Raw genomic sequence first — 11,106 nt, forward strand, 5'->3', positions numbered from 1 at the left:
CAAATGGCCCTTCAAATCTCATCACGCCAGTCTTCCATAGTTTCCTTGAGCCAGACACAGAGAGCAGCACTGCAGCTTGACACCACAACAGCAATAGAGAGCACAAGATGAAAATAAAAGTAGTAAAAAGGCACGGACACCAAAGAAAACATGTCATCAGGTGGAGGGGCGTAGAAATGGGAAAGTGGGCAGCGGTCCTCCACTCTCATGGGGCTCTCCAGTCAGAGGCGTTGGCAGCTGGGAGACGCCATGGTAGCCCTGTGGTTGAAGAGAGACTGCTCCCTGCATACCCAGCAGCTAGAGCAGTCATGTATGTCAGCAACGGTGTGTGCCCAGGCAGCGAAAGTGTTGGCAGATGTTGTCCTAAGGACGAAAAGATGTTTGGAGGGGACTAGAACAGGGAGGTCATGACCAACAAGACACAGCAGAGAGAAAGAATGAAAGTGCCTTGGGGAATTTGAGGTGTTATCATGATAGCCTGCTCTAAGCCTGTCCCCCAAGGGGTTAAGAGACTATACCAGTGGGGCCCCACCTGCCACTCCCAGGGCCAGGTGACCATGTGGGTCCCAGTAGGGAGTTCTCTGGCAGAGGCAAAAGCCAGTTGTTCTGAGTGCCCAGCTGTGGTTGTAGTTTCTCTCTTTGATTAGCCCTTGTCTACAGACGTACTGTCATATCGGGTCCTTGTGTCAATAACTGATATGCACTGGGTTGAGTGCATCTCATATTCATTCAGTTGACATATTGTAATTGTCAGGTGTCTTGTCCAGTGGGCTAGGGTCCTGTCTTCTGTCCTCAGTTGTTGTTTCAGCAAGCCATTTATTTGTTCCACCAGCCCCGTGGCTGTGGGGTTGTATGGCAGGTAAAAATGCCAATGTATGTCCATTTGATCAGCCCATGTCTGTACCTGGTGGCCAGTAAAATGTGTACCTTGGTCACTGTCGATGTCCATGGGAACACTGTACACAGAACAGAGGTGTTCCAGGCCTCTCATGGTGGTCTTCTGTGTGGTCCTCTTGCTGGGGTATGCCTGTAGCAGTCCTGTAGACGTGTCCACACAAGTAAGGGCATACCAGCAGCCGTCAGAAAGAGGCAAGGGCCTGATGTAGTCCACCTGCCAGTGTTGAGATAAGTAACAAAAGGCAGACAAATCTATGCTTCGTAATCAATTTCTAATATTTTATCTTGTTTGGAAAATGACCTACTCAATGAATTTTTATCATTTAACTTAATTTAGCAAAACTCTAAAGTTTCAAGTTACCAAAAAGATTTTGGAAGCTGTTTTTCAAGCATCTATACCATAAAACATAATTATTGTAACTGAAAACTCTTACCTGATTTTATTTAAATCATTTGTTCCCAACAATTATGTTTATTTATAAAAAACTTCATGTGACATTAAAGCAGTTAGCCAAGATCTTGGGTTATTTTAAGTACATACAGCATAATACATAATTATTGTTAAAAAGTTCCCCCGTCCCCAGTTTTTATCCTTTTCACATCTATTTAGTTTACTTATTATTTACTTATTCCCCAATTCCACCAGTTCTGCAGCAGTATAATCCCTTATGGTGGAATGCATATACCAAACCGGTGGAGGCAAATCTGTGGGATCTACCCCTGCGGGTTGGGGCTGGTCAGGCCTCTGTCCTCTCATCAGACTCCTGTAGGCGTGTGCACAGAGCCCTGGTAGTTTTCACTTGAACCAGCCGTGCTTCCCTTTCTAATTTTAATTTCTCTTGTAGCTGCCTCACCTTCACCTTAGCTTCCACTTTGGCTTTTGTTGCTAAGCGAACAGTGGCAAGGAGGGGCCATTCCACCGTGGCAGCTACCACCCGGGCTTCTGATTTCTTTCTCTCATCATTTATCATGTTCAGAACTTACCCTGCCTTCATTGCAAGCCATCCTATGGTGGAGAGGTGCTACTCCACAGCTGTAGCAACGGGCTGGGCTTCTCTTATGCCCAGGACGTTCCTTAGGCCCTTTGGTGTTTTCAGGGCATCCCTGTACTCATGCAGTGGGCCCCATCCATCAGGGATGGTGGTGACTGGCCCCCACAGGGCCAACCTGGGATTGCCCCAGTGGATTTCCCCTTCCCATCCCCCACAGTCTTCGGGTTCACACGGTTTTCTTTGGTCTCCTGGCTGGCTTGCCAAGTGTTCCACCACACACCCATCTAGGGGAGGAGTGCGGGACAGGTTGCCGAGAGACCAAAGAAAAGACTCAGAGACAGTGAATGAGACATATGGGTTTGTTGGGAATTACTTACAGGGAAGGTCCAGTGGCCGCCAGTTGGACAGGCCATGTGCATCTGCTGCCACCCCCTGAGAGAAGCTTGCTTAAGTAGGTGGAGGAACAAAGGATGCATGCTTCCCAAGGGGGACTGTCCCTGTATGACCTGCATTCCAAGGACCAGAGCACACCTAACCATGGAGGGCCTCTGTGTTCCCTCAGACCGCGAGGGTCTTGGTGCTAACTCTCCCATGAGAAAGCAGCTGGGTTGGCCAAGCCCAGGACTGTTATCATTGTGAGTACTGGTGTGTAGCCCAGACAAGGAGCCTCAAGGACACATGTTTTTTTGTGTTGTTGTTTTTTTATTTGTTTGTTTGAGGAATATTAACCCTGAGCTAACATCTGCCGCCAATCCTCCTTTTTTCGCTGAGGAAGACTGGCCCTGAGCTAACATCTGTGCCCATTTTCTCCACTTTTTTATATGTGGGATGCCTACCACAGCATGGCTTTGCCAAGTGATGGCATGTCTGCACCTGGGATCAGAACCGGCGAACCCCGGGCTGCCGAAAGCAGAACATATGCACTTAACTGCTGTGCCACTGGGCCAGCCCCAGGACACATAGTTTTTAAAGGGGCACGCCAGCTAATGCCCCTACAGTCAATTATCAAGACAAGTTGTTGAATTATTTTTATGTAGCTATAACAGAGTTTGATCATTTGAATGCATACTCTGTAAAGTCTACCTGTCAAAAAAACCCCACCCCACTTTCTTCCACTTGAGAACCCTCACTGAGTTCCCAGGCCTGACTACTGCCTTCCAACCTCAAACCTTGGGACATGTCATAGAGTCTTACTGTTTGATAGGATCAAAAAGGCTACATGGTCTGTCCCCACCCCTCTCCAATAGATGCCCGAATCCTACATTTCTTGCAACATCATATTGCAAGTACAGAAAAGCCCACTCAAACTAGCTTAAACAATAACCTCCAGAGGCCCTCCACCTTCGGGCAGGGTGTGACCCAGAAGGGGTCATTAGGATCTGTTTCTCTCTCCTCTCTGCCTTCCGTGGTGCTGATCCAGTGCTGAGGGGCTTGTCTCACATCCCAAGATGTCTTCTTTTTCACATCTAGTCATGCTTTCTTTTTTATTTCCAGGAAGAAAGAAAGTGCCTCACATTCCCACCAAAAGTTCTGAGATGTATTCTAAGGGGACCAGCTTAATCACATGTGCACCCTGAACCAATCACCCATGGTGATGGGGAGATGAAAGGTACTGGTTGACTTAGACTAAGTCGAGTGTTCCTCTCCCAGAACCATGCAGATCCTCAAAAGGAAATTGGGGGCTGATTGGAAGGGAGAAGGGGTAGGGAAAATGGATGCTGGAGAGGCCGGGCATCAAATGGCTCCTACAGTCTCCTACAATTTCCCTGCCAAGTGGTTGTCCAGACTCAGTTCAACGTCTTCCAGGCTGCCTTCACCATTCTGGACTCCAGCCATTGTCAGGGGGGCTTTCTTGTTGACATATCTCTTCCTCGGAGTCCAATCTTTGGTCCTGGCTCCATCCTCTGGGACTACAAGAACAATCTGGTCTTCTTGTTCATAGCAGCCTTTCAGAAACAGAGCAGGGAATCAAACTCTCCTTGTCATTCCTCTCCTCCAGGTAAAGCTTCCCACTTTCTCATCATTCTACCTAGGACATAGCTGTGTCACTTGGACAAGTGTTCTAACTTCTCCAGGCCTCATTTTCCTCATCTGTCGATACTGGGGACAATCTGAGCTTCTCAAACTGGTGGGCAGCCATGTAATGGGGGACTGCAAAGTCCCTGAACAAATATTCTACAGCATCTAGAGCCTTGATTTAATTGGAGGTTTTTTCTTCTCTCGATGGAAATTTAAAGCATTTTAATGTTAAAATAGCTGTGGGCAACTCAGCAATATATGGACAAATAACCCAATTCAAAAATTCAAGTCAAAGGACTTGAATAGACATTTCTCCAAGGAAGATATACAAATGGACAATAAGCACATGAACGATACTCAACATCATTAGTTATTAGGGAAGTGTAAATCAAAACTACAGTGAAATACCCTTCACATCCACTTCAGTGGCTATAATCAAAAAGAGAGACAATAGCAAGTGTTGGCACGGATGTGGAAATACTGGAGCCCTCACAGATTGCTGGTGGGAAGGAAAAACGGTACAGGCTCTTTGGAAAACAGTTTGGCAAGCCCTCGGAAAGTTAAAACATAGAGGTACCATATGACCTAGAAATTCCATTCTAGGTATATCCAAGATAACTGAAAACAAATGTCCACACAAAAACTTGTATGTGAATATTCATAGTGGCATTATTCATAATAGCAAAAACCTGGAAACAACCCAAATGTCTATCAACCGATGAATGGATAAACAAAATGTGGTATAGCCATACAATGAAACACTTTTTCAGCCATAAAAGGAGTGAAGTACTGATCCATGCCACAACATGGATGAACCTTGAAAACGTTATGCTAAATGAAAGAAGCCAGTCACAAAATGCCACATAGTGTATGACTCCATTTATATGAAATGTCCAGAACAAGCAAATCCATAAAGACAGCAAGCAGATTAGTGATTGCTAGGAGCTAAGGGGAGGGGAAAATAGGGAGTGACTGCTATTGGGCATAAGGTTTCCTTCTGGGGTGATGAAAATGTTCTGAATGATACACTTCAAAAGTGTATAATTTTTAAATTATTAAAAGGGTGAATTTTATGATACATGGATCTTATCTCAATAAAAAGAGTTCCATGGAACTTGAAAAAACAGTTGCAGATGTATTGTGGAATAAAATGTAGACTCCATGTGTATATTAAAAAAATACTTTTATTGTTTTTGTAAAACTCAAAGTTGTTTATTATAAAAAAATTTCAAATAAAAAGGAAAAATGGAAAGAAGAAAGTCAAAATCCCTTGCCAGCTCCACGCAGAGAAGAACACAGAGATGATCATTACTGATATTTAGCGAACATCCTTTCAGGCACCTGGCTAGTGATATTGTTACGGATACTGATGGAAGCACAATTTTCCATATAAAGAATTCTACCTTATACTGGGGGTTGCATTGGTGCATTATCTTTCTTAGTCTGTGCAAGTCTCCTCTCTACTTTTATTTATTTTTTTCTCATCTCATTTCCTGCCCTCTCAACCATCAAGCATTCTTACCTGCATTTTGAGGGTGTTACAGAATGTGTATCAGTTTGAGAGATGTATTCTGATACATATAAAGAGTGTTAAGTTAGAAATCTCGTTCTGTTTCTTCCCTTTGTTACCAAGCACCATGTGTTTAAGATTGATCCATCCGGTTGCTATATGTTCCTGATTTGTTGCTCTATTTCAGGATTTCTCAACCTCAGCACTATTGACATTTGGGGCTAGACCATTCTTCATTTTGGGGGGCTGACCCACAACATGCATTGTAGGATGTTTAGCAGCATCCCTGGCCTCTATCCACTAGATGCCAATTGTACCCTCTCCCCAAATTGTGACAATCAAAAATGTCTCCAGACCTGGACAATTGTCCTGGGGGGCAAGGGGCAAAATCACTCCAGTTGAGAACCATTGCTTAACTGCTGCAGAGAAATCCACAGTGTGTGCCCATTGTCTTTTCTTATTCACGCTCCCTTTAATGGACACAAGATCAGTTCCCACAAGATGAGCTGCAATAGAACCCTCAATCTTCAGCCAAGAACCTATGAAGAACATAAGCACCCACCAATAAATGGATCTGTACTCCAATAAGTAGTAGCAGTGTTCCATGGATGGACACACCACAATTGCTCTAACAATCCCCTCTTGCAGCATATTTAGGATGTTTCTAACTTTTCACCATTATGCATCACACCTGCATGGATTTTAAGATGAGACTAGGGCCTTCAAGGACCTGTTAGGCCTATGGAGGACTGTTCTGTGCTCTGTCGCCTCTCCCCACTTCCAGCTCTGATTTTCTCAGCTCTGCCTTTAGCTTTTGGAGGAAGACTCATGAGCTGCTCTGTGCACTGGTTTCCCCACTGGTGGGCCTGAGTGGGAACACCCTGGAGTTGCTCTCCTCCTCCTCAGTTTCTGAGTCTCCTTCAGAAAAACAGGAGCCCCGCAGTCAAGGGCAGGCTGGGAAGTTAACAGGCAGATCCCCAGTAACAAGGGAGCCAGGGGAAATGGGAGCCCTCAAAGAAAAGCGAAGCCCTTGCTCTTCCCCTTCTGAGCTGCTGCCGGGGGCTGCCTGTCCCAGAAGCCAGGAATCCTCGCCCTGATCCTGTTGGAGACAGCTTCTCCACCTTGCCTGCAGGGAGCTGCTTGGGGGAAGTGGACAGTGATGCTCTCCCTGGAGAGGCTGCTGCCATCACAGCCATGAGGGACTGTGAGCCATGGATTGTCAGATCTTGTGATTTTTTTCCAAGTAAATCATCCAGATTTTTAAAGGTTGACAACCAGCTTTTTAAAATGTATGTAGCATTGTAGATGCCAAGCTGAGCACAATCTCAGACTGGACACTTTGTCAGCTGAGGAATAGTCATATACAGAGTTCATGGATTCTGAGCAGTTGTTTTGGGATCAAACCAGAACAGCCAGGCAGAGACGGCACAGAGTCCTGGACTGTCAGAGCTGGAGGTACCCTACCTGTGTCACAGGTGGGGACACTGATGCCCAGAGCAAAGGAACTTGCTCAGCATCACACAGGTCTCTTGCCCCCAGCTCAGGGCTCTTGCCTCACTCCTAGGCCCTGGCCTGTTGCCAAAACCTAATGCCTCTTAGCCAATGGTATTTCGAAACATTGGCCAACACTGGGTGTTTAGCAAAGAAAAGGAGAGGCCCCTTTCAGGAAGGCACCAGCCCTACATGTTGTCAGCAGCAGCCCTTGAGCAAGACAGCTTGAGTAGCACTTAAAAGGAGCTACAAGTGGCAGTGGATCAGAGAAGGGACAATGGCAAGGGTCTGGAAGGTACTCGTGCTGGTGGTAGGCTTGGCAGCGGTGGCCTGTTTGGCCCAGAGCCGTCTGAGCTATGAGGAGATTGTCAACCTGGCCTTGCGGTTCTTCAATCAGGGGCGACGAGGACAGCCCATCTTTGGCCTGCTGGAAGCCATCCCACCACCTAGCTCAGTAAGTATCTGCAGACCCAGGCCGGGGAAGCAGGTGACGCCTGCCTCTAGCAGCACTGTCAGGGCGGCAGGCAGAAGAGGATGCTGGCACAGGCACAGAGTGCTTGCTTAACAGTAGCTGTTGTTATTAGTATGATACTATACTTCAAGGTAAGAAAAGATGTAATCTCGGGTCTGACAGCTGGCTAACTGGTAAACTTGGGGATGAAATATAGGGTCTGGGCATCTAGCCTGCACTGAGGCCCTGGGCTTAAAGGAATAGGCAGAGCTGTTTCAACGGACAGACAGGAGGAGACTGGTCTCACCAGTGCCTCACCAGGGGCTTCCAGTGTCCTCTTCCCACACCCATTACCTTTCTTGGTAGCTGAGCATGCTAGGCAGGTATTCTGGTTACCATTTCACAGAAGAGGAAATTGAGGGGCAAAGACGGCAAGCGACCCCTCAACGTCGTACAGTTCTGAAGTGGTATCCTTTAGCTAGTTTCCAAAAGCCCTGCACACCTTAAATCTCTGCTGAGGCCACTTAAGAAGCACCACACCTCCCACCCCCACCCCCGTTTTTGATGGAAAATGCAGATCTTGGATAAGCCCCTTCCAACTTGTCACTGTGACCTCTCTGTACCTTTGTTCCCTCACCTGTAAAAGGGAGATGACCAGGAGTTTTCTCTTTCTTCTTTAGAATTTCACCAGCAAGATCCCGCTCAACTTCAGGATTAAAGAGACGGTGTGCGTTTTAGACCGGCTGAGACGGCCCCAAGACTGTGCCTTCAGGGAGGACGGAGTGAGTCTCCCATCCGTCCTGCTCACCCCCAGTGAGCAGGAGACGGTCCTCTCTTCTCTTCCTCCTCAAGGGGGACGTGTGTTCGTCTCCACCCACCTCACCTGGCCATGTGAGGTTTCACTGTGGAAGCCTTTTTAAAGATAGGGGATTTTCCCTGTGCTTTTTCTTTTTCCTTACTATAAATTATTGTAAATCCTTATTATAAAAGCAATACATGCTAAAAAAATTTACTAAATGTAAAAAGGAAAAGAACAAAGCGGGACCATAATCCATCTAGAGATAACTGCTTTTATAAAAATTAGAGAAATAACATTTTTTATAGCATATTAACAAAATGTGGAGAGGCAAAATAAAATAAAAATCTCCTGCAACCCCACTACTCAGGGACAGACAACGTCAACCGCTGGTGTATCGTCTTCTGCATCTTTTTTATGTACACAGTTATTATTTAAGCCAATATGGCTAACTCTGGGCATGCTAATTTATGGATGCTTTGTCCCGTTTAATAACTTACATGATCGTCCTTTATCTTCACGGATGCCCATCTAGTCCGCTCGGTCCTTCCCCGTGATCGCCTTTCCCGCCTGGCTCTGGGGCATTACTGTTTGCTTCCCTGGTTTGGGAGGATCGGGGAAGACGCCGTGGTGGGGCTGGGACAGGCGCGTTCCCGCGGGCTCTGCGGCCCGGGACGGCGGGGGAGCTGGGCGCGCATGCGGCTCGGTCTCCTCGGGGAGGGTGGCCCGGCGCTTCCAGCCCCTGTGCTCGCTCCCACGCAGGAGGAGCGGACCTGCATCGGCAGCTTCTTCATGCTGAGGCGTTTCCGCGTCCTGACCGTCGACTGCGTCCCGGACCGTAAGCAGGAGCAGGAGCAGGAGCAGGAGGTGAGTCCTGCCCGGGCCCGCCCGCCTCTCCCTCTCCGGTTTACCCGCCTCCGTTCCCTTCGCCGGCGGCTGGTTACGGCCTGCGCCACTGACTTCGGTGCGTGGGGCCTCAGTGTCCTCACCTGGAAAATGGGGCCCATCAAGCTCTTCTCAACGCAGACTGTGGGGAGGGGAGAGGCCGTGTGTGAGGAGGGGATAGATCTTGATGACTGCTAGTCGCTTGGCAGAAGGGGACGGAGGGGAGAACAAACTGGTGGTCGGGGCTAGGGGCGGGCTGGGAGGGGCACTCAGTGTTTTCAGGACTCTGGCTCCGCTCTGGGCCCTGACCTCTGGGCCCAACAGACTCCCTAGACATGGACTCTCCTCTACGTCCCACATTTGGGAAAATTGAAGCCAGAGGTGGAGCCTCCTGGCAAGTGAGTGGAACAGCCAGGGCAGAAATGAGTCCCAGAGTCCAGACCTGCCCAGGCCCTCCGGGCACCGGTGGGGGAGGAGGGGGGGAAGAGCCTGACTGGGGACCACTTCCAGCCCCATTACTGGCGTCACTGCTTGTGCCCCAATCTTCTCATCCGTGCCTGGACAGAGGGGCCACAGCTGGGACAGGAAAGGGGGCCAATCAGTGAGGGTGATGGGAGTGACTATCCAGCATCACTTCTGCAGGGCTCCCGGGTGAGGCGTTCTGCTCAGTCTCCTGAGGCAGCCACTGAGGAGATTGACAGCTCCCAGCTGCCACCTGCGGTCAGGGACGCGTACGAGAAAGCCAAGTACGACATCATCAGCAACATCCTGGCTAATTTCTAGGGCCGGAGGAGGGAGAGGAGCCCCTGCATCCCCACTACAACCTCCTCTTCCCGCCCATCCACTCCCTCTGCTGCACTCAACACCTCCTTTCCTTCACAGCCTGAGCCCATCCACATGCCTCTGCCTTTGCACACCTATTTCCTTCTGCCTGGAATTCCTGCCCATCCTGTGTCTGTAAATCCTATTCATTCTTCAAGACATAGCTCCAAAGTCACCTCCTCCAGGAAGCCTCCCAGCTCTCCCCCCACGCAGAAGTGTCCTTCCCTCATCTGTGCATTCACAATCCTCAAACCATGCTGGCATTACCTGCTGTGCCCTGGCCAGATAGCTCTGTCTACTCACAATTGGGCCCTCCTGAACCAGCTGCAGTTGGCTGTGGAATGAGTTTCTCAACGAGATGCTCCTGGAATCCTTGGAGGGCAGTTGCTTTTGTGCAGGACCCTGAGCATCCTTGCTCCTTGCCCAGTCACTGTGACAACTAAATGTCTCTTCACATATCCCAGCACCTCCAAAGAGGTCAGTCCACCCTCTGGTGAGAACCACAGGGGAGAGGCTCAATAAAACATTTCTGAAATAAATAAGTGAATGAGTGAATGAATAAAAAGTGTTAGAGAGAGCTAGACTGGCTGTACTTGGGGTGTAGAGACCAATGAGTCAGGCCCTGGGGGCCATTCTACTGTGCATCAAGGGAACCCAGACTCCCTGAGGTCAGGGCAGGGATGATGGAGAGAAACATGGGATGAGGGCAGAGAGGGGTGGTCCAAGGGCCACCCTGGAGACTCAGGAACATGGAGTAATCTGCCCCCAGCCTCCTCAATTGCCTTTAGTTCCTTTATGCCTCCTCCTTTAGCACAAAGCTCCAGCTAGAATCTCTCCCTGAACCCCAGACTTGCGAATCAGACTGCCTCATGGACACCTCCCCATGTGTGTGACAAATGGATGTCCAAAGGGTGTCCCACACTCAGTATCTTCTCTCCAAACCTGCCCTTCCTCCAGCCCACCCCAGTCCAGCTGATGGCAACTTCATTCATCCAAAAACCTTGGCTCCTGGCTCTCTCTCACAGCCCACATCTGGTCCACCAGCAAACCTTGGTCTTGGTCACTGATGCATCCAACGCTGAGAACAGGGCCTGGCATGCTGGAGTTGCTCAGTGAATACTTTTTGAATGGATGAATGCCCTTTTCTTCTCATTAGCATGCTCCTTCTTCAAGAGTCTTTGCTACAGAAATATCTGAACAAAACTCCCTCATTTGAGGGGCCATGGTGTAGAGTCCCTTGGGG

General features: G+C 48.6%; 1 protein-coding gene across 1 annotated transcript; it reads left to right on the plus strand.

Moving 5' to 3' along the window:
• The first annotated feature begins 7,042 nt into the window (after positions 1-7,042).
• Positions 7,043-10,405, plus strand: LOC100064703 (15 kDa protein B). The gene is made up of 4 exons (XM_001495528.6): positions 7,043-7,363; positions 8,041-8,142; positions 8,919-9,023; positions 9,684-10,405. Exons 1-4 carry the CDS (start codon positions 7,187-7,189, stop codon positions 9,822-9,824), a joined length of 525 nt encoding a protein of 174 aa, XP_001495578.3. The 5' UTR covers positions 7,043-7,186; the 3' UTR covers positions 9,825-10,405.
• The last annotated feature ends 701 nt before the right edge of the window (positions 10,406-11,106 follow it).

Source organism: Equus caballus, chromosome 16 (genome assembly GCF_041296265.1).
Source record: "Equus caballus isolate H_3958 breed thoroughbred chromosome 16, TB-T2T, whole genome shotgun sequence".
NCBI classification, from domain to species: domain Eukaryota; kingdom Metazoa; phylum Chordata; class Mammalia; order Perissodactyla; family Equidae; genus Equus; species Equus caballus.

Coding starts and splice junctions, on each gene's coding strand:
- LOC100064703 (XM_001495528.6), top strand. CDS start 7,187: ATGGCAAGGGTCTGGAAGGTACTCGTGCTGGTGGTAGGCTTGGCAGCG. Junction 7,364..8,040: donor CCATCCCACCACCTAGCTCA/GTAAGTATCTGC, acceptor TTTCTTCTTTAG/AATTTCACCAGCAAGATCCC. Junction 9,024..9,683: donor AGCAGGAGCAGGAGCAGGAG/GTGAGTCCTGCC, acceptor TCACTTCTGCAG/GGCTCCCGGGTGAGGCGTTC.